Source organism: Atta cephalotes (genome assembly GCF_000143395.1).
Source record: "Atta cephalotes unplaced genomic scaffold scaffold00019, whole genome shotgun sequence".
In the NCBI taxonomy this organism is placed as follows: domain Eukaryota; kingdom Metazoa; phylum Arthropoda; class Insecta; order Hymenoptera; family Formicidae; genus Atta; species Atta cephalotes.
In genome coordinates, this window is record NW_012130083.1 from 931,868 (window position 1) to 955,225 (window position 23,358).

Consider the following 23,358-nt stretch of genomic DNA (forward strand, 5'->3'; position numbering starts at 1 on the left):
AATTTAATTATTTATTAAAAAAGTTTAAAAATTAAAATTAAATTAATTAATTAATTAGTTAAGTTTTAAATTTAAATTAACGTAACGTAACGACGTACTACTATATATATATATATATATATATATATATATATATATATATATATATCCCCCCTTGAGAAATATGAGTCTGCTGACATGCTATGCTAGCAGAACAATAGAGACCGAGCAGGATTTACAACTTTTGCTTAATTTCTACTACCTGCCATCAGATATACTTAGATATTGCTTTATTTTACCGTCAATCTACTGTCTGATTATGTAAACGATATCTTAAAATGAGATTATATCTTAATGATATCTTAAGGATATCTTAAAATGTATATCTTAAAATGAGAAACAAAAATGAACAATTTACTAGATATTAACTAATGAAATTGTAAATATTTTAGTAAATTCACTCAATTTAGTTATTTTCATTTCATTTCAAGATATATAATTGATCCTACAATTTTGTTTACAGAGCAGGATCAGAATGCGTTCGTAATTGATGTCAGTCTGCTAATTTTTCTTTTCTTTCTGATCAAATCTGCTGCATTTGCTGACATTTTGCTAATATTTTATTTAATACGGAGAAATTAATATTTACTTATACTTCTTATGATTATTTATAATCTATTTATAATCTAATGATTACTTATACTTCTGTAAAGACACGTTTATACATATACAATAAGAATATAATATTATATTCTGCATCTAATATTATATATGAAAAATATGAACATTTTACTATATAAGAAATAATTCCTACTATGTATTAAAGAATGTAATAAAATATATTTTCTATTTTTTCTATTTATATAATAAAAATGTGATACCGATCGTCGTAAGATGTAATTTGTCTACCACCAATTTTGCGGCTAGGTGTAAAAATGACTGTTCCTTCTTTGTACAATTGCTCAAGAAATGTATGTTCCTTTCTACGAACGTGTTGTGGTAAGAAAACTTTTACAATATGACCTCTCTCTTTAAAATAATTTACCACTATTTGGATACCTTTTTCTGAGAATTCTTTACCTTGTGTATGGCTAAAATATAAAGATTATCATATCCTCAAATAGAAATTCAAAATGATATACATTAAAATTGCAATCTTTATAATTTTATAAGTATAGGGGTGTTCCCAGGTTAAACCACCAAACTTAAAATATGAATTCAGAATCAAAACAAACAAAAATGTTCCTCTGGATGTATGCTCGCAAACGCTTCGTTCAAGACATATTTACTTATGAAATTATATACACAACTATAGGAATGAATAATTGAAATATCTCTATTTTTGTTTTGAAGTTCGAAGGTCATTGACAGGCTTTTGTTCGCAAAGCTCATAGTTTGTAGCTATTAGTTCGTTGAGTGCTTTTTGTAGAATAAATCTATAATCATGTCTCGTACGTATTCTAATATACAATAGTGAATATGCCGACATGGTATATTTATATGGATTTTGTGACGGAAATGCTAATGCTAACTGCTCGCCATGAATACGTCGCGTGATTTCTGAACAGAAGATTGCCGGATAAATCAGTATTCTCTTTAACATTTCAACGACTGAAGGAAACTGGGTCATTTAATATATTCCCATTCCCCGGGAATTCTCCTGCTGATGGAGTTTTTGCATCACTGCAAAATGAAAGAAGAACAGCCATCATATTACATTTCAGTCAAAATCTATCAATAAGTACCCGAAGATCTAGTTCTATGTTAGGAATTTCATCCACAGTCATATGGAAGACACTTTCAGCCGATGGACATCATCCATATTTTAAGTTTGGTAGTTTAATCCGAGAACATCCTGTATATAATTAGCTAATCTTTGCATTTTATCAAAATTCATCAATAACATATCAGTAATATATATGATTAGAAAAAAAGTATCATACTTCATCGCCACATTGCAACCGTCAACAATTATCTCTCTTAATTTATATTTTGAATTTGTTCCGATATTCTCATCTGTATTTTTCTGAGTTTCCTCTGCTTCTTTTTGCAACTTGTTGCTATAACGTATATTTAATTTTGTAGGACTTGGATTCCAGTTTCCACAGTGCCTTTTTCTTTGACTGTTATCTGAACATTTCAATGTGCTTCGCTTAATGGGTTTAACGAACGATTTGGCTATAGTTTTATTGGAAGATACATCTTGTTTTCTTTTTCTTTTCCATACATATTCGGATGTATCTGTATTTGTATCTCTTAAAAATTTGAGATATTTCAAATTTGGTGTTGTATCTATCACAAACATCTCATTTGTCTCATCAAAATAATGTCTCACATCTTTATTTTTATCTGCATTTTTCTCTCTTTTATGCTTTTTCTTGTCTTTACTCATATTTAATGAATTTAGACATGACCATAATTCAACCACATCATCCTCTGTTTGTGATGGTGCTAAATGTCATAATATACAGATATTACTTTAAAATAGTATTTAATAGATATTACTTTAAAACAGTATTTTAATATGAATCATTTATGTCAAGTAGACAAGTATATGATGTATTATAATAGTGATTTCATTATATCTTTGTTGTTTGTCAATTATTAAAAATGTACAAAGAGAAAATGATTTAATCATATTTCAGTGACTTAATTTACCATACATTTAGGCCTCTATCTATATATCTTTGTTTAATTTGTAGGTTAAATAAGAATAATTATTACAGGCCTGTCCAATTTGAGCTCTGGAGCTAAAACGCTATTGATATAAAAAAAAATCAATGTTAGTAGGATTAGAACTATATAAGAACTATATAATACTTTATATAACTATATAAAGTATTGATAAGTATCAATACATATTAATACTTTACAGTCTCTGAAATCTTACGTTGAATTTTTTTGTGTCGATGGTTTTGCGTTTTGACTCCAGAACCCAAATTGAACAAGCCTGATCTATCATGTAAGGAGCTAAACATATATAATGTAAACTAGGCTAATGTGTTACACAGAAGATGCTTTTCTCTTATTGATGGTAAAGTGTCATTTTGTCTTTGTTTCTTCCAAAGATAGAATGATGTTTGTGTCAATAATCATAAATGAAATGCACTTTTGTGTTTTTTACTGGAGAAAACACTCAAATTGTTTTGAATTTTATTAGAAAATAGAGTCAACTCACCTATACTTTCTTCATTTAAACATTCCTGCATATCTGTCAAACAAAGTATAGATGAATCATTATCTAATGATATTACAGATGATTTATTTGTGTTTTTCTTGGTAGCAGTTTTCAGTTTTTTATTTTGTTGAAAAGATGATATTGAACTACATTCAATGACGCTGAGTGAGGCGTCTTCATTTCTATCATCTCTTTCACTGTCGCTGTCATTGATGACAATTATACTATTTCGTGAAGGTATTCTTTTAGAGGAGTTCGCTGCATTTTGTTTTTTCAACTTTCCACCAGATAACCTCCTATTCTTGTGTACCATCTTCTCATCTATCAAACTAATGAAATTCACCATACCAATTGATAAAAATCATAAGTCTTTAACAATCTTTTGATATAAAAATTTAATTCGGTCAGAAATTACCTTTTCCTAAAAACATTCAATGGACTATTATAAAAATATCTAGAGTCTTGTCGATTTAAACTCCTTTTTCTTTTCATCTTCAACCAATTCCTATGTAGATCTTGCGATCACATGAATTATGTTCAACAGTCGATTTTGAGAGAGAAACAATATCCGCGAGATTGTTAGTTACTCCCGTACTTTTCTGAAATACAATCTCGAGATTTTCGTAAAACTTCGGTCACTTGATACATTCGTACCATGCGATTTTTATCGCTGTTGTTTTGAAATTCATTAATTGACTTGAACTTGAAACGAGGGCGCTTCGATCTCGATTATAAAGGGTTTTCTTTTAAGCCGGTTCTACATTAGTTGCAAGTCGATCGCAAGTTTGTTACGATAGCCAATCTGAAGCTTATATTTTGAAGTCAACGCTTCATATTGACTATCGCAACAAACTTGTTATCAGCTTGCAACTAATGTAGAACTCTATAAGCTGCGTTCGGTAATGCAAATCTGAGGCATCGGAATGTTCTAAAGGCTTATTGTAAGTGCCTTACAATAGGCACAGGCAATAGAGAATAACGAGCTATCCAATCAGAGTTCTGGAGTATAAGTTCGATATTATATCCTAGAATTCTGATTGAACGGCTCGTTATTCCCTATTGTCTGTGCCTATTGTGTTTAAGCTTTTATATTATAGCATACATCACGCACTGAAGAAAAAGAGCACTTTGATGCCTCAGATTTGCATTTACCGAACGCAGCTTTAAGTCCATATCACACTACGCATTGCGGACGCGGATCGAATTGAAATTGCGGATCATTGAATTCAGATTTTCCGTTCTATGAATTGTTACGAATTCGGTTTTCAATGTGCATGCTATTGGTGACTATGACATAAATTACAATTATTATTATAAATAATACAATATATAAAAAAAAAGTTATGTGCATCTTCGTTGCTTTTAATTATGTATGGATGTAAATTAAGTAGACCTAAGCGAAAAATATGAGTTCATAAATGGATTGTAAGAAGAAAAGATAAAAGGATGCACCATAATCTTTTTTTAGAACTGTCATTGGAAGATCCTAATCGATTTAAAAAGTTTAGATTTAAAAAGATTATCTAATTGAAAAGGATCAATTTAAAAGAAGTTTGTTGTGATTTGTTGCAATTTACAGAATGTGAATAAAACAAAATTAAGAAAATAATTTATTTGAAAAATACACAATAAATGATCTAAACTTGACACGAATTGTGCATTACGAATCGTAAAAATAGAAGTTTACCTATTTCACGATTCACAATCCGAATCTTTGGTTACTTCTATGTAATTGGCCAATCGACAATCTGTAATTCGCGAGCTATATCCAATCCGCGTCTGCAATCCGTAGTGTAACACGGGCTTTAAGCTATGATCAGACTGCATTAGAGATTGAGATTGAGATTAAGACTGAAGATTGCTCAATCACTTATAAATTGTATCCAACAACAGTTAAGATTAAGTCAAACAATACCCATAATATTGAACGCTTTTCCACTTCGTGTATCAAAGCATATTCTTTCTTTTTATTATTATTTCCATATTTCTATTTTCGGAAGCATTTTTTACATATTTTCATTAATTAATTGAATTGTCAATGTACTTTTTTTATAACTCTTTTAACGTATTTATATATAATAATAACACTTGGTAAAATTAGTCACGTGGATTAGTCACGTGAAATACTGGAAGCTTATTGGTTGAGATTGAAGATTGAAAAAATAGAAGGAGCCCTATATTTCAATCTGCAATTTCAATCTCAACCTGCTCTGTTCTCATTGATCGAATATCAATCTTAATCTTAATCTTAATCTCAATTTTCAATACATAGGACGGTATTCATCGAGTCTTATTTAAAGACTGTCTTAAATAATGTCTTAAGACGCTAATGCAGCCTTTTGATTGGTTCGTGACTTCTTAAGATCGTATTTAGGACGATCTTGAATATAAGATCTGACTATGAATACCGGCCATAGTCTGATCACGACTTTTAGATGGAAGATACATCGGTGATCGATAAGACAGGACGCGCGAAAGTGAGTTAGAGGGGGCGTTGGGATCGCGACTCAATAAAATAGGGAGGCGCGCCGGACGGGCGGTGTTCGCGTAGCGATCGCTGGTGACATACGGTTGGTGTGTAAAGTAAACGACGTACGCGGCGAGATGAGTTTGACAGCGGCAATGATCGACTCCGAGTGACGCGCTTCCTCCTTCTCCTCTTCCTTTTCCTCTCCTTTATTCTCTCCTTTATCCTCTTAGCGTACACCCGGAGTAAAAAAATCCGGAATAAAAAAATCCGGAGTAAAAAAAACCACGAGAGCGACCATTCGATATGAGACGAGAGAGAGATGCGATCGAGGAGAGTCCCGTGACAAAATAAGGTCTTGCCAGCCATTTAGGTGTATTATTATGGCAGAATGGACGAACGTAAATTGCTACCGTTGCTGATACTCTTTCTGGCAGGTAAGAACCTTCGTTGAATGATAATTAACAAAAGAGAGAAAGAGAACGAGTATATATGTGTGTGCGTGAGGAAGGAAGGAAGGAAGAGAGAAAGAGATACGCTTCCGTTCGAGGAACAATGCCGTGATCCATATTCAATGATCATGCAATCCGCGACCGGCTACAATACGTGCGCGGATGATCGTTACGATTCAGGGTCGTAGTTATGTAAACAGACTATCTCGCTGCTTTCCGTCGCTTTTGCACTACTTCCGTTGCTATCGTCGTCTACGTCATTCGCAAGCGTGAGTAATGATAGAGTGTGTATGTGGTGTGTTTGCGAAACCACCTGCCGAGATCACGACGCAATTCTTTGTCGTCATTGTGTTTTCTTTCTTTTTGCTAATTTTTTTTTATAGATCTTTTTTAGAATGAGATGCTTCCTGGTTGAATTATTGCATCGCAATAATTAAAGATCCGTTCATGTTAATTACATCTTGAAATAAATATACAGTTATATTTTATGTGAGGAGAATGAAGAAAAAAGGAAATAGGATGCGATTAAATTTCGAAATCTGTAAATTAAATAATTCTTATACAATTTTATGTATTCAGCTGTGGTTACTACTTATTGGGCTACACTTGTTTGTTTTTGACAGAGCAGTCTTTTTTATTAGGTGTAATGAATTTGTTTATCAATTTGCTTGCCTAGGTCATCTAATAAATAGTAGTCTAATGAAACAGTTATTATTAATGATTTATCATGAATAGTCATATACAAGACAAATGTTGATGAATGATTTGTGAACTTGCAGGATGGCAGGAAGCATTGGCTGTGGTACCAATGCGGTACATTGCTGTGGACGTGGGTAAAGATCTGAAACTGGCCTGTGCCGAGGAGAGTGATCTTTCACATTCTGAGGAATCCAATGTGATGTGGATAAGAGAGGGACGGGAGGATGGACAGGTAGAACGGCTGAAAATTGAACCAAATGGTGTGCTGGAACTGTTAAATGTCAGCGTGGATGACGCCGGCAATTATTCATGCACTTTGGACGATACTGTGAAAGCTAAGATCAATGTGGAAGTCAAAAGTATGTTATAGCTTGGGCACCTTGATGTTATATGAGACAATTTGTGATCACAGATAGTAACATTTTTTAAATATAGTTAAATGTTTCGAAAAAACCAATTAGTTAATGAATTTTAGATTAATTGAAAAATTTTAATTCATGTTTTAGATTTGGTAGTAATTTTAGGAATCTTATTCAATCAAGTTTTAGCATAAGCATTACTCTGTCTATTAAAATACACTCTTAAATTTTATTTATTGTATATTTCTTTTATGTCTTTAGCACCTCCCCCAGCCCTGCACAATGTATGGGTCAAGCCATCTACGATATTGGCCAACATTCTCTGGGAAGTGGCTGGTACCGGCGGATATCCTATTATAGACTTCACTGCCGAATATCGTTTGAAACCAGCCGCGGGTGAAGATCCGGAAGAATGGAAGCCCATTATTCCGACACACATTCCTCCAAATTCTGTAAATATCTTGATCTGGAAATTGTAATAGAAAATAAGGATGTTGAAAAAAAAAACGTGACGAGATAACTTGATGATGTTATATAATACTGCAATCATCGCAATAGCGTAACATTGTTTTATAACATTGTATCTGCTTCGATTTCAATTATTAGACTATAAAAAAACAAATATTTTTTTATAACGTTATTAAGTTATTCCATTCCTTATAAAAAAAAAGATTAGTTAAATTAAGACTAACAATGTTTTGTTTTGTTATTTTAAAGAGACAGATAGATGTGTATCATTTGGTGCCAAACACTACATACTCGTTCCGAGTGTGGGCAACCAATCAGCTAGGAAAAGGAGAAGTCGTGGAGGTCGAGGGTCACACTCATTACAGTGTAGAAGAATTGGGTATTTTATTGCAATTATTATATAATTATTTTGCGATAAAAAATTTTGTATATAAAAATTATTATTGAAATAAAAGATTCGAGAGCCTGTGTATAAATCTGTAGCTGAATCTGTTGTCGTTATTTAAATTAAATTAAAGTAATTATTTATTAAACTTATATTTAAAAGTTACTTGTTGAAAGTTATTTTTGAATATTGAAGCATGTGAGTTAAAGGTGATATCAAATCCAAAATTTTATAAATTCGTAACGACAATATTTTTGATACATTCTTCATATGTATATAACATCTTTTATAGAAATTACAAGATATATCTTTCTATTAAATATTTCAATATCTAAGCTAAAACTAACGTAACTTTATTGTGTGACATAACTAATTTTCAGAGCTCGCCCGACACCTTTTAGCCGGCGTAGAGAATTTCGATACACGCGTCTGGGTGGCAGCCGTAGGTATAGTGATGGGCACACTTATGATTCTTGGTTTAGGTACTTGTTACCTACTGTATCGCGAGTGCAAGGCACCCTGTAAGCATCCTATCTGATAATGTATCGTAAGAGCTTCCGCTTCTACTCTGTCTCTTTACTGCTGCTACTACTACTACTACTACTACTTTCCGCTGGTGATGATCATAACATTCATGGCCTCTCTAATAAGCACGATGCTCGAGAAAATCGTTCTCTCTCTCCATAGAAGCCTTCGTGCAAGTTATAGCTGAAGAACATACATCATATTCATTTAACAAACAACAGGACCTGTTAGCATCTTAGCCGACTTAGCTGACTTATCTATAACTTTAATCTTTGGCTTCTCTCTATTACGCGACAGCCATGTTTTTCGAAAAATTAATATTTTTACAATATCTCGTTTCTGTATATTCTGAGCACCTTGCAAACTTCTCATTAGATTCAACATTTACTGACAAATACGACATCATGGATCTTTAACGAAGATCTCATTCCATCAATTATATAAATATGACACTTTTCAGATTGCTGCACACTAACAATGAGCACACAAATAAAACAATATTTTTATCTTTTACGATATATGGCACATGGAATGAAATATCGACCTATTCAATAGAATTTTCTTGCCGCAGATTTACTTGTCTGGTTACTGAATCTTTTTGATATACGAATATTTTCTCTTATTATTCCAATTAGATATTTCTTATGCTGTACATATATAATGTTAACGAGCCTGCTGAAAATAATTTAGTGATGATGAATGAATAGTAAATATTACGATAGTCATAGAAAGCATTATGACTTAGTTAAGTAATATCGATAAGATCTTTGACATTATCGAGGTACGTCAAAGGTAGCAGGTTCATTTGTCAGGCAAACGGCGTTTTGATTGGCATCGGAATCTGATAGTCTATTGTTGCATTAATGAAATTATCAATCAGAAATTATCAGTCAGAAATAATTTGGAAATACGATAACCGACACGAAATTTCGAGGCGTAAATGATTTACAATACCTGACAAAGAAAAACCGGTGAAGGGAGAGGGTAGAAGCTAATGAGATCCATGGCCTAGACTAATGAAAATTAATCTCCGTTCCGAAATTGCAGCGCAGCTGGAGGAGCAGGAGGTGATTGAGCTCGTCCCCAACATCATTCTGAATCCGGGATTTTTCGATGAGCGCACCGAGCATGTACCACAAGATGAGAACTTCAACAATCAGACGACTACACGCCTCAATAACAACAGCGTTGTGCAACCTAGACGGCTTTAGCGTTTTTTGTTTAGCTTAAACTTGCTCCGCTCCGAAGTGAATAAATTGGACGTAATTTTCTACGTCATCTCGAACGTAAGTAACCGAATTTAATCGGAAAGGCCTCGAGTTTGTCTACAAAGAAAAAATGAAAAACGATGATGGACGAAATTGATAGACTAAAAAACACAGAACTATTAGCGATCATGGCGAAAAGAGAATACGTTTCGGGGAAATTTCGGAACACTTCAGCAGTCCATCATTAGCTTCAAGTGCCTCGCTAGTTTCCTCGACTTTTCTCTTGCAATCAGAGATCGAATGAAAGAACCGCTTCTATTCTAAAAGAATTTTCGCAAAAACCCATATCTCTTTAATGCGATTAAGGATTCCAGTGGAATATTTGTAAAAAATTGCTATTATTCTTGGAAAATTTACAAACAATTTCAAGGATAAAGCGTAAGTAGATTTTTATATGTGCAGTAATATAGAGAAAAGTGATAGAGAAAGTAAAATAGATAGATTAAAGCTCATTTTTGAGAACCTGTGGGAGTTGTATCTATCAAAATATAATGATATTAAATGTTATGATTTTAAACTTGTAGAAACAAACGAGACTGTCGAAACAGGAATTGAGAAAAAAAAAGAAAATGAAGATTCTCGATTTTCGATTTTCGTTCGATCTCTGATGTTACAACGCAACAATGAAGTGTTCAAAACCAGAATGTAAGACTCCACGTCAGATTTCTTCGCGAGAGGAGGTAATAGATTTTTTTTAGAAATGTTTACTGCAGGACGTTCTTTGTCTTTCTCGCGTATAGTTTCTCAATGAGACATATTCAATGATTGCTCAGTGATCGAGCTTAAAAGGAAGTAGAACTCCTGTGAGCCAAAAGAATTGTAGTAAGACTGTAACTTAAGAGTATAATTTAAAAGAACTCAAAGTGAATCACGTAATGATCGAACGATATTCAAAAAAGAGAAAGATGTATTTTGCACTTGTTTATCTTTTTGAAAAAGTAACTCAATGTGCGCGAATGGCATGCGAGTATTAGGATTATTTTAATATGCTCATTTATCATTTAAGCAATCGGATCGTACATATATATTTACATATATAAAGTATGACGAATTTACTGCCGTTTTTAAGGTGTGCACAAGTCGTTGAAAGTCCTTCCTAGGAATATCTGCGAAAGTCTTTTTTTTTCCTTTTTTAAACAAATTTATGTTTATACTAGATACTCTCACTCTTTGTGTCTTTGTTAGTATGCTGCTGCTCGTTATGTGTGCTCCGTGGAAAAATCTCGCGAATCAAAAGGATTCGATAGAATATATAGACACAAGAATATTATTTTAATTCTAACAGTATATAGTATATATTGTTTTTACATGTATTAGATTTTTGTCCGTAATATTTTTCACAATCTGCATGCAACTGCTCGAGGGATGCGCAATATTGCTTTTGCACACTTTTTTGCACCACCTTTAATACTACCACAACTATGTCTATGCAGTCTACGACTCGCACGTCGTTTCGCAAAAATCAAATTTTCCCAAACAGCGACTAAGGAAAAAGAAACGGACGGATAACTCTGCAAAGCACAACTATCAATAGATGTAATAAACTATATGAGAAGATAAGTGGCGTTCCACTTCAATAGTATCATTTTCCGACGATATTCTGATGTTTTCTAGTTGAGAAAGAAGTCTTGTATCTTTCATTGACATCATCGGAAAATGAGGCAGTAAAGAAATGGGTCGCCTGGTACAGCAGCCTATAACGCGCGAAGATTAATGTGCATTTTGCATCGCGTGCAATAATAAGATTTTAATAATCACTAGCACTTAATTATACATTTAAATAAGATGGAGATAAAACACATTAATATTTTGAATAACGCTGTCGTACTAGACCTGAATGAATTTCTATTATAATTAAAATGAGCAACTGGACATGCTGCAATGCTCTTGGGACACTGTGCGTGTGCACAAGATTTCAATGTTAACGTTCGATACGATAGTTAACGGATGGACGTTTGATTCCTACTAATGAGAAAGAGTGTTTGATGTAGGAGCAACAATCGAATTGTTTCTTTACATCAGTTATATTTTCTCCTGTTGCTTTAATTAACCGCTGATCGTTGTTTACTAGAGAAAACACAACACTTTATCTCCTAAAGTATTTGTTAATTACATAATTTGTATATAATTTGTAAAATTATTCTAAATAATAATTTAAACATATTCCTCTTCTTTATATCTCTCGATGATCGAGAAACGTAATGTTTCATAAATTAAATTTATTAAATTTACTCAAAATATAATGGCACACATATAAGTTTCAAGTCAACAGTAAAGTGATATGATACTTTAATGCACGCAGGTTGTATAAAAATTGGTTGTGCGTTGTTACACTGAGGCTTTGGATTTGCTTCTTCTTTTAACACATTCTTTAATATACATATTTATGTATGTACATAAAAGAATGACGATATAAGAATAAGCGGATCGACATTTAGCTTCGTACTATGCACTCTGTGTTGTGAATGGTATATAGATATATAAGAAAATAATACAATAATAATTATGATAATGATATGGAAATACGTGTATATGTATACACACACACACACACACACACACACACACACACACACACACACACATATATACATATATAATATATTTATATAATCGAAACATCATGCTATTTTAGGTATAAGTAAAGACAATTTTTTATATACATTACGATTATGCTGAAACCTGATGATAATATTTATCTATTTGTCGAGAGAGAGACGATGATTCTATATTATGACGTGATTCTGCGTCTTGCTTTGCTGATCGACAAATCTCGCTCACGAAAGTTACTTGTATAGTGCATCCCTCTTTAATTTACCACAGAAGAGTCGTATTATTTTTGTCCAAAACGCTATATATATAAGAATGATATATGTAACGTTAAACCAAAAATTATAATAATGTAAATTTTTTTACATGATTATAAATTTGATTTTTTTTCTGAATTATATAATAATTATAATTTATGAATATAATTATAGGATTATTATTTTTTATAATTATATAATTGATTCTTATTAATTTGTTACGATTTGCAAAGCGCATATAAAGCTATCCAATTTTTCGATTAATACGACTCTTCAGATTTCCATTAGAATTTTTAGGCGTAACCATTTGCTTTTTATCAAATATAATATTAAATATACCTAATGCCTATAGCAAAAATTGCTAAAAAAAGCCGTTTTATCTCAAAGATGAAACGTGCATTAATAATCTAACACAAATTATTCTTATAACTAACTACTAAGCTGATATAAAGATTGCGATAACAAACTTGAAAAAAAAGTATCATGCGTCATGGAATTTCTGCCATTGTACTGTGTGGAGGGAATAGCATATCTACGCGCATGTAAAACATATTTGTCTAATGGAGATTATTTTTTTTATATAGAAAACACGTCCGCTGCAAATCTCATCACTATCACTAATAAGTGAGAAACGTTAATGGCATTCTGACATGAATGAAGAATTGACATACACCAACCGCGCTTTATATATAGTTGCATAGCAAATATATTTTCTATTCCTTTCTACTATTAGGATTGTATAAGAAAATCGCCGATAATAGATAAATGTGAACAAAAAAATGAATCATAATGTAGAGGGAAATATTTCATGATGTGAGATTATATAATCGCGAATGTAAATGTATACCTACAGTAATAATGGCAGATATTTTATATTCATATCATAAACATCGTAATAATCTATGTGCTATTGTAGTAATCCCTAGGCGCAATTTTCACAATATGTTTGTAATTTTTAAAGATAAGGCATCAAAAAGGACAATCCTGAGAGAATAATTTCTCACAAATAACTTTTAGTTTTTATTTTATGTTGATTCTTTTTAGTAGTATCTTTTAAGATTTTATATATCATTAAATTTATTCTTTTTAGTATCACATAAGACTCTGAAAACGTTTGTTTTCTAAAAAATTAAAAAATTTCTTTAATACTAAGTGAAATTAATTTGAGATCTTTTTTCAGATCATTATTTCATTATTTTTTGCAATGTAATTTCTTTCGTCGATGCCTTATATTTAATTTTGTTTCTTTTTATTCTCTTTAATTAAGTTTTAAGTATTGCATCAATCAATATATTCATCCTCTTTCGCGAATAGTTGTCCCCGCTTCTCTAAAGTTTGTTTTCATCGGCTATTGTTACATCGCTTATGTAACAGCACTGCCGCGTTAGTGCGTGCACAATCGTTATCCTATATCCTGCATAATTATTCCCAATATACCTCGATGATTAATGCACTCTTTGATGAAACGTATATATTAAGCGAAGCACAATGCCAATAGATTAGTATGTTTATGGTTGCTAGTGCCACCATGTATCGTCCCCAACATACATATTTGCCTGCCTAATTACATCCCGATGTGCGATGAACATACGTATGTGTCGTTTTTACAGAAAAAAAAGAGAAAAAACGCTATGGCTTCTTCCATGATGTGACAGAATCTACCGATAGTTTCATAGTAGATAATTAATGTCAGACACTGGATGTTTTCCTATTGTGTAACTAGCAAACTTTTTTGTTTCTTTTCGTGAAACTTACACTTACCGCATGTCGCTGGCGTAGTAGCATTCGTAAAAACATAGTGAAAAGCAATGAAGAAAGAAAAGATGTATTACAACAAATAATACCACAATTATTTATATCGTGAATGCATAATTTGACTCGGTTATCAATAATTTATTATTTAGTATATAATAAATTGTATTCGGGATCGGATTTTAGGAATCCGAAAACATTCCGAAATATGAGAAAAAATTGTAGTCATAATTATGTGCAATAATAGTAATTAATTCTGAATAATTATAGTAATTCTGTAAATATAAATTTTCTAATATTATAATTCGATATATAATTTTAACTAGTCAGAGATGCAGCTTTTGAGTTATAATCTTAATCCCTTGGCCTTTGCATTTGTTTTATCTTATATTTCCTTTTTTCTAAAAAGAATTTAAATTTTTTTTTGTGAAGATCTGTTGAATTTTTTTTTAGATCTGTGATGTAGATACTGAAGAAAAATCCGATCCTGAAAGGTGTCACGGTGTACTCTTTTGTAGCATTTAGATGTGTGTCATAGAATTTTATTTTAGTATGGCGTTGTGAGATGAAGTAGGGGCCATAAATGACCAAAAAAGAATAGTTGAGCTTTAATAATATACTTCTGTTATTAATACTTATTGTTTTTGTTTGCTAGATCTTTTATCGTTTTTTTTTTTTGCGTAGATATACTCTGTTGCGTTTATGTATACTTATTGTTTTTCTTTCTTTTTAATTGATATTACAATTGTGTTATATATTATTTCACTGTCAAAATCTTAGTCAACAGTAGTATATATGTATCTAGCGATAAGTTGTTATTGTTTGAATTGGCGCAAAAACATTCTCTATGTGATGTCAATAATTAGAAAATCATATGGACTTTTCGATGTCTCAAAATCATTTTATAAAACTTAATGTATATTCAGAGTTAAAAAGAAGATAGTATTAATTTCGTAAAACATGACATCTACTTAGTGATAAAAAGAAGGTAATATTAATTTTACTTCATTAACTTTCTCTTTATTAACAGCAGGAATAATGTTTTTGAGATTGTTTTGCCAATGATTTTCTTATATGTATACGCGTAGTTAGAAAGCGATGGCAGTGAATACATTCCACTAAATACAAAGATGCTATGTAATCTTTGATTAAATGGAAATTTTGCGAAAACATAATGATATATTCACTGGATTAGATATTGTTTTCCGAGTAATATTTTGTAAGATGAAAGTAATGGTTGTGCTTGAGTGCAAATACCGTCACTGTTCTAGACTGTTACAAACATCGTATATAGTCGCGCACGGCTCGAAGCACAAGCCGAAGAGAGCATTACACTAGGCACATATCAGCGAGACGTAATGAAAATTATCATAATTAGCAGCGCTCTGCACTCTGTATCCTTATATCGATACTGTCTGCAATCACTAGTGTAATACGATATCTATGTGTAATATCCGAATGTCATCAAGTTTCTTTTGTTAAAGCGAAATTAAACATTGAATTTCCTACGAAGCGAGTCTTCTTTTCTTTTAACACATTAAATTATATTGTTTCATGCTAATATCTTGTACAATCATGTATTCATCGCTTCCGCTGTATGTACATTCATACGATAACATCTTTTAGTGATAATTGTACCTATAGTTTTAATTCATCAGGTTGTCACAAATGGTTGTCTCACTCTATATTATTCCTACACATAAAATATCAATTAAGAAAACTCTTCCAGATTTATTTACAGAATTTATTGCAAATATTACAATAAATGTAACTGTCATTGATAAGCAAGTAGTCATTATTTTACATGCCAAGATGGAACTGGCTTTAAAACGCATTCGAGTTGATTTAAGGCATTATTCTAATTACTAAGTTTTATATGAAAAAAAAAAGCATCGAATCTTCGATGCTAATCTTTTGCATTAATAATCCATCCAAATAAATTTTCCTCAAAGTCACGTTAAGCTGCAAGAAATAATATTTTCTCGATTTTGGAACAGAGTTTTTGCATTTCACTAGGTACCATGAATTCCGCCGCTAGAATAGCGTTTGCCACGGCTATTGTCTCTTGAATCGATCGCGCCTTGATCCATATCCTGCCATTCATCCCAGCGGCAAGTTCGTACGCCTGATTCCTTCCAAGTAGCCTGAACAATGGACACTCCGGATTGAGTAATTTTCTTATGAGACTCAGCGAGCAGGTGAACATCATGCCATCTGAACTGAGCATACCGAGTTCATTTTCCTTGCCATGAGAGTCCACACATACTAATTCCGGCTCCATATCCTTGCTGGCGACTAGCAATTTACCATACACCAAATCGCCGATTTGTATATCAGGTCGGTTTTTCTTCGTGGCTCCCTCAAAAGCCAAATAAGATAGTGTCGCCTGTTCGCTACCTCCAATATCTACTTTATAAATGTCGCCACTTTTTTGCGTCACTATACCAACAATGTTCTCGCCTCGACTGGGAATGTATCTGTGTAAAATAAAGAATAATTCAAAATGGATAAACAAAAAAGGAGAATTAAGTTAACAAAGAATAATTAAAGTTGAGCTCTTGAGATAAAAATTAAACAATAAATGAAAATACAGGCAATTACTGCAAATTTAGGCTCTTAATTACCCATGTTTTCATTTATTGTTTAAGAATTAAGTTAACTGAAGCTTGGTCCAACTCTATTTTTGTTGAAGATATTGGATTGAATTACATGCGTGTTTAATGTAAAATGAAAAAAAAAAATTCATGTATTTTATGAATTCATATTAATGAGTCCTCCAAAACTGATAGTCTACCTACTATACTCACTCAATTCTAAATCTCTTTATCAAAAATATTCAATTTTCTTTATGTTACAGCAAGTTTTGATTATTCTTATTAAAATGTACTTAATATTCTCTTTTTATACAATATTATTTTAGTTCTTTAAAATTAATTAGTGTCTTTAAATTAAATGGATCTTATAGATTCAGTATAACTGTGTTACAAGATGCTTTTCAGCAAGAGATAAGAGTGTTTTCCATTTGACACAAATCGGCAATTTGACACAAGTTCTATCTTGCTCAATGTCAAGACTTAAGTCAAAAAAGATAGAATGATATTTATGTTGATTTATATCATTAAATGGTAAACAGATGATATCACTAAATGGTAAGCATAAACTGCTTTCCTTTTAGGAAACACAGTCGACATGAATATCATTTTATTCTTCTAAAAATGATATTTTGTATGTTCTGTACCGTTTTTGATAGCTATCCACATAGTAGACGGCCGGCTCGCGTTTCCTCAGAACACCCGCTTTACAAATGAGAACGGCATCGTCCTCACGACGCAGTCCAGGGCCCAGGATTACGATCTCCTTCTCGTTTTTGTTTTCTTTTTTGAATGACGTGATATTCGTTAAACTATCGCCCGGCATCACCACGTCGCCTACGCTAATTTCCATCCCGAGAGAAAAGTTTTTCTCAGCTTTTTATTTCATTCGCGCAATTAACAAGTGTATCCCGTAATTTTCTTGAAACTTGAGACTGTCGGTTAAACGTCAACCTAACCTCAAAACCATCGCAACGTGCGACCACGTGATGCAGATTTGTCACCATTGTGACAGAAACGTTAAAAAGTATAAAAATTTCAACTGAGTTTCATTGACACTGAAATTAACCATTTGTTTTGTATTACTGTCAAGAAGGAAATAATAAAATTCTCATGATTCTCTTCAAATCTGTTCTTTACAGCTGTTTTATTTATGTTTTACAGGCATTTACAGCTGAACTTTTCGCACTTTTTCTTCCTTCCTCTTTTTCTTAGAATTTAAATGGAACACTCTTGCATAACGTATAACACGTAATGCATAAGAAAATGTACCAATCAAAGTCTTTTATTTTCTTCCTTTCCATGAAATAAACTCTGATTGGTTGATTTTCTTATGCCTCGTGTTTCTTATAATTGTGTAACTATTTCATCTTGGATGCGAAAAGTGCAATATGTAGCTACACTTCCGCTGACTTTCGGAAGAAATTGTATTTGTTTATATGTAAACTCTTTTCTCGTGATCTCTTTTCTGTCGATAAAATGGATACAGGAAGAGATTCAAATGGTGTTACAAAACAAAGAGATATCACAAGTAGGCATACATTACGACGTAATCAAGAAACGGACAATCCTTGTTACAAGGTATCTAAATAATTTATTGTTTTATAATTATCGAACGTTGCATGAACACATTGTCGGTATTCCTTTTTATAGCGATACAAGTATATGCTTATGTATCGAGAAAAGCCGAAGAAAAAGCTTAGCTAAGAAAATGTAGATAAAAGAAAATACTGTTGGTAGAAAACCAAAGCGTTGTTAACATGTTGCGTTTTTCTCAATTTCTAGGAGTATCTCTTGTCTCTGAAATGCCTCAGTTCTGGTAAAGGAAACTCTCATGAGACATGCCAGCCATATTTCGTCAATTACAGGAATTGTAAAGATTTCTGGGTAATTTTCCTTCTGCAATTCATGAAGATACAAATTCATGGACGTTTTTTTAGCAAAAGATTAATGCAATGCATCATTTCATTCTTATTGTTTGCTAATGTTAAATAAAGATGCAAGGATTCAATTGTGGATGATTTTTGTTTACAAGTGAATAGTGATACAAGTCGATACAAATATCATTTCTATCTTCCTTGATATTCAATGATACCAGGGACAGAACACTTGTGATGTTAAATGAAAAACACCTTATCATTTATATCTTGCTAGAAAATGCTCCATATCCACAAAATGATATCTTCATTAGGATTATTTTCCTTACAGGCTTCTGTACAACATGACCGCAAATTGAAAGATATCGAACCGTACCTGCCACCTCCGGAAGAGCGCGCCAAAATAAAGACTGATTTCCTAAACTCAAGATAATGATAGATATAGCACACGGCTTCATTTGTAAAAATATTGTTTATTTCGTAATATTCTTCGGTGTCTTGCAATATTACATTGTAATATATTACGTATGTATATAGTCCAACAAAGTTTATATATAAGCTTGAGATATTAAATCCACATTGAAAAGAAACTGACATTTTCACTATTATCATCTAAATTTCTTCTTTTAATACATGTTAATTTTATTTTACATACACTTGGAAAACATTACTTTGTGATGTATCTACAATTGCGATCAACTGTGAGACAAACAGAAAAGAGAGAAACTAGTTCTAGTTGCTACATTCCATTGTAGCAGAATTTTACAATTTATGAAAATTATACAAGATAATCATATAATAATTTGTACACATATTTTATATAACGCAAATGTACACTCGATACATAAATTCGATATAATTACGCATTCGATCCTTTCTTACTTAACGTACACATTATTTTTTAAATGCATCTTAAAGTACTGCACACGATGTTTTACAATCAAAAAAAATATATATATATTTATTGCCAATAATTTAAATAATTTTCCAAACATTAATAAAAAAGAGAAAAAGAAAAAAATAGCTAGATACAATATTATTAGTCATTGATTAATAACGTCCGAGGGACGATACATGTCGAAAACGAAGAGGTACATTTTTAGTTCACTGCTCAATGAGCTCGGCAGCATTCAAAGAAAAAGTATTTGTACACACATATTATATATAAGCCCAGCAGAATATTATGATGAAGAGAATGTTTATGGACGAACCGCTGCTCTTGGAGATAAAGCGGTGATAAGGATATCACAGTAAATAGTCAAACACATTTCGGACAATTTTGTTATTGTATAGAAATAAATAGGCAATATCTAGCAGACACACTTTTCTTTTTTTTTTATAGATATATAGAATAAAATGGTGCTATCAAATCTCTGCGAGCAGCATTACTATCGTATTTCGCGTGAATGGCACACATTCTCATAAAAACGTGATTTAATAATTTCCCTTTCTTAGCTGTTCGAAAGATGTTTTGTCATAAATGTTAATGCCTCGTGATTAATCCTAAGAAAAGTTCGTATATGTGTGTGTCAGATCTCTTCTCCCTGCTTGCTTTTCCGTGTCAGTTTTTATCGACCTTTTCTTTGTCTCTTCGTTCTTAGCATGCATCGTCGGCAAGTAGTCATTCGGAATGATCTTTTATGGAGAAAGTCTGAATACGGAAATGACGGCACATTTGACGTACCTGTAATTACAAAACCGATTATGTTAGCATAATAGAAAGAATATAAATATTATAAATTATAAATTATAAAAATATAAGTAATAATTATCATTAACTGCAGATCTCTTTCTAAATATATATCTAATTGAAAATACATTAATATTATATAATTATAATCATAATATGTCACGTTAAACTTACCACACAAGTGCCATAATGAATATGTGCCACTAAGGCCACTACAGAAACTAAATACATAATTTCCAAATCTATGCTTGGCAAGATAAATGAAAAAACAGCGGCCACTGCGATTGGCAATAGTAACCACGGTAATATCTCACATCTAGTATTACTCATTTGTGATACGATCAATCGGCACTGCAAGATAAACATCGTTTACATGAATACAATGAATATGCGAGAAATAAAAAAATTACTAAGTTAAATATATCTATGCATTTCTTACGCATATATTGGAAAAAATAGTGCCGATGGCAAAGTATATTATTCTCGGATCTTTTTCTAGAATATTGTTTGGAGAGTGCATTATCCAGAATGTGGAAATTATAAAGAATAAAACTAAAGGCACTAAAGGCCGTATAGCCTCTGGAAACGTCCGCATTTTCCCGGTCTTATCTCTGTATGATCTGCAAAATAATTCAAAAGATAATTATATTAACGTAAAACTTTTTATTCAAATTTTGTTTTAAATAAAATGAGCTTTTTAAAAATAAGAGAGAACTAGATAATTGAATATAGAATACTTTATTAATATTTATTATCATGAAAAAAAAATTAATTATCACAAAAAAAAATTTCAGATCCATTTCGTTTTTATCCAACAAATATTTTAGTACACAACAATAATTTTTAAACATGTATTATTTATTACAACGATAAAATGAACTCACTTGTATATATTCCAAATAACGACTGGTAAGTTGGACACAAGTGCACTAACATAAAATAACATTTCAAACATCATTCCCGCCGATATACCACCTGGCAATTCAAATTTCCAGGCTTCGTGTCCACCTATGCTAGTAAGTGTAAATACAATAACGGTTGCCTATAAAATCAGTAAAAAATTGATGTAAATTAGCAGAGATTGGCATTGATGAAATAACGAAAGTCAATTAGTAATATGAAAAAAATATTATTTTACATTAAAAATCATATTTCTTCATAGCAAACTTACCAGCATGGAAGCATCATATCCCCAGGGAAGAAACAGTACACCTGTGTTATATTTCTCCCAATGACTTAGATAGAAATTAATGAATACATTCCACAGTATAAAGTACATTCGTAGCGGCGAGACGCTATGATCTGTTCTGCCGAAGACTGAGTACATACACACTGTGATCAACATGGCAGTCCAACTATCTAAACCGTGATCAAATAGTTCCCCTAAGGGACCGGACGTTTGTGTGCGTCTTGCCTGTTTGCCATCTATCCCATCTGCAATATAATGATTATAAACGAAATTAGATTATTGTTGTAATCAAGAAAGTGTATCATAATAACTATACCATAATTTATACACATATTTCTCTTGATAAAATTATGTTTATTATTTTCTCATCCATTGCTTAATATTTAAATTTATTATTCTATTTTATGTAAGTTCGTGTATTTATTCAAATGCAAAAGATAGATTTTCATAATTTACAAAAATATTATCTTAATTATTATTACACACGCATGCACGCACGCACGCACGCACGCACGCACGCACGCACGCACGCACGCACAAGGTATCCCGAAATTCACTTAAAATACTATATAGCAAGAAAATTCTCGAAAAATTAAGTTAATGTAAAAGTATTAATTGTGAATTTTTATTTTTAACAATAATTTTTAAGATAATAAAGGTATTAATATAACTAACTACAGACTATAAGTCACCTACTTATGAACAATGTTATCTAAAAGCGACTCATTACTCATAAGTGAAATAGTCTGTAACTAACATATAAACATCTATATTCAAAAACTATTGCTCAAAATAAAAATTTATAAACAACTTGTCAGAGTTGGCAAGTAACGCGTTATTTGTAATGTCGTTACTGTTACACATTACTTTTATTGGTAACATTTGAGTAATGATGTTACATTTTCTTCTAAATAACATTCATGTAACGCAGTTAAATTTTTGAGGTAATGGTAACGATTTCATTAGTTACTTTTATCGTTATTTTATTTCTATTTATGTAAAAGTTTTAATCATAACTAGAGTATATATACATATACATATTTATCAGTCTTTTTAATATTTTCCTCTACTAAAAACAGAATTCTTCCATCTTTTTTATTGTTACCGCAAGAATCTGCATATAATAGCGTTTGCTATATAGCGTTTTTTATTAGTAGAACTGATACACATTCAGTGCACTTTAAAGCCGCTGTACAATCGACGTAAAGATGTATATAGGTTAATAAAAATATATATAATAGGAACGAGTTAAACTGCGAGATTCTCAATACATTTTATTATGTTATTTGATAAAATATACTTTAAGCATTTTATGATATCTCTCAGATATCTCATTTTTACATTTAGATTAGAGTTGTGTACAACGGTTTTAATGTGCATTGATTGCGCACAACTTCTGCCAATGAAAAATGCTATATAATATTCTATTAGAATCAAGAAAAAAAAGTAACGACTCGATACATTTTGAGTGACATAACAAGTTACTTTTTAGGAAAAAGAACGTAACGTTGCCAACTTTGCAACTTGTTTATTTTTTTTCTAAGAACTATCTTGCTATATTATTTTGAGATAGTTGTGTGTGTGTGTGTGTGTGTGTGTGTGTGTGTGTGTGTGTATGTGTGTGTGTGTGCGCGCGCGCGCGCGTGTGTGCGTGTGCGTGTGTGTATATAAT

General features: G+C 31.8%; 5 protein-coding genes across 5 annotated transcripts in view; 2 read left to right on the forward strand and 3 right to left on the reverse strand.

Annotated features, from left to right (window-relative positions):
• Positions 1–665: 665 nt before the first annotated feature.
• Positions 666–3,649, reverse strand: LOC105619152 (NEDD4-binding protein 1-like). The gene is made up of 5 exons (XM_012200682.1): positions 3,574–3,649; positions 3,158–3,505; positions 1,923–2,430; positions 861–1,070; positions 666–684 (listed from the first exon to the last, which is right to left on the reverse strand). The coding sequence occupies exons 1-5, from the start codon at positions 3,647–3,649 to the stop codon at positions 666–668; spliced, it is 1,161 nt and encodes a 386-aa protein (XP_012056072.1).
• A 2,366-nt stretch (positions 3,650–6,015) lies between these two features.
• Positions 6,016–9,723, forward strand: LOC105618972 (protein sidekick). Its single transcript, XM_012200503.1, has 6 exons — positions 6,016–6,061; positions 6,856–7,134; positions 7,396–7,586; positions 7,852–7,981; positions 8,368–8,508; positions 9,560–9,723. The coding sequence occupies exons 1-6, from the start codon at positions 6,016–6,018 to the stop codon at positions 9,721–9,723; spliced, it is 951 nt and encodes a 316-aa protein (XP_012055893.1).
• Positions 9,724–16,296: 6,573 nt separating this feature from the next.
• On the reverse strand, positions 16,297–17,783 carry LOC105618973 (exosome complex component RRP40). Its single transcript, XM_012200504.1, has 2 exons — positions 17,578–17,783; positions 16,297–16,816 (listed from the first exon to the last, which is right to left on the reverse strand). The coding sequence occupies exons 1-2, from the start codon at positions 17,781–17,783 to the stop codon at positions 16,297–16,299; spliced, it is 726 nt and encodes a 241-aa protein (XP_012055894.1).
• A 626-nt stretch (positions 17,784–18,409) lies between these two features.
• LOC105618975 (coiled-coil-helix-coiled-coil-helix domain-containing protein 7) lies at positions 18,410–19,240 on the forward strand. Its single transcript, XM_012200505.1, has 3 exons — positions 18,410–18,511; positions 18,716–18,817; positions 19,139–19,240. Exons 1-3 carry the CDS (start codon positions 18,410–18,412, stop codon positions 19,238–19,240), a joined length of 306 nt encoding a protein of 101 aa, XP_012055895.1.
• Positions 19,241–20,428: 1,188 nt separating this feature from the next.
• LOC105618976 (ethanolaminephosphotransferase 1-like) overlaps positions 20,429–23,358 on the reverse strand; it is a 3,923-nt gene continuing 993 nt past the window's right edge. The window contains exons 4-8 of the mRNA XM_012200506.1: positions 21,669–21,931; positions 21,382–21,539; positions 20,937–21,117; positions 20,672–20,848; positions 20,429–20,491 (exon numbers count right to left, since the gene is read on the reverse strand). Coding sequence (XP_012055896.1) covers positions 20,429–20,491; positions 20,672–20,848; positions 20,937–21,117; positions 21,382–21,539; positions 21,669–21,931 — 842 coding nt within the window. The remainder of the gene's footprint in view (positions 20,492–20,671; positions 20,849–20,936; positions 21,118–21,381; positions 21,540–21,668; positions 21,932–23,358) is intronic.

Bases quoted from the DNA above. Each gene is read 5' to 3' on its own strand.
- LOC105618972 (XM_012200503.1), top strand. From the start codon at position 6,016: ATGGACGAACGTAAATTGCTACCGTTGCTGATACTCTTTCTGGCAG. The intron at 7,587-7,851 runs GTAAATATCTTG...GTTATTTTAAAG, and splicing joins CACACATTCCTCCAAATTCT to AGACAGATAGATGTGTATCA. The intron at 7,982-8,367 runs GTATTTTATTGC...ACTAATTTTCAG, and splicing joins TTACAGTGTAGAAGAATTGG to AGCTCGCCCGACACCTTTTA.
- LOC105619152 (XM_012200682.1), bottom strand. From the start codon at position 3,649: ATGAAAAGAAAAAGGAGTTTAAATCGACAAGACTCTAGATATTTTTAT. The intron at 3,506-3,573 runs GGTAATTTCTGA...TTTTATCAATTG, and splicing joins ATTGAATGTTTTTAGGAAAA to GTATGGTGAATTTCATTAGT. The intron at 1,071-1,922 runs GTATGATACTTT...TTTATATTTTAG, and splicing joins GGTTGCAATGTGGCGATGAA to CCATACACAAGGTAAAGAAT.
- LOC105618975 (XM_012200505.1), top strand. From the start codon at position 18,410: ATGGATACAGGAAGAGATTCAAATGGTGTTACAAAACAAAGAGATATC. The intron at 18,512-18,715 runs GTATCTAAATAA...CTCAATTTCTAG, and splicing joins CGGACAATCCTTGTTACAAG to GAGTATCTCTTGTCTCTGAA. The intron at 18,818-19,138 runs GTAATTTTCCTT...TTTTCCTTACAG, and splicing joins GGAATTGTAAAGATTTCTGG to GCTTCTGTACAACATGACCG.
- LOC105618973 (XM_012200504.1), bottom strand. From the start codon at position 17,783: ATGGAAATTAGCGTAGGCGACGTGGTGATGCCGGGCGATAGTTTAACG. The intron at 16,817-17,577 runs GTACAGAACATA...TATTTTACACAG, and splicing joins GTGGATAGCTATCAAAAACG to ATACATTCCCAGTCGAGGCG.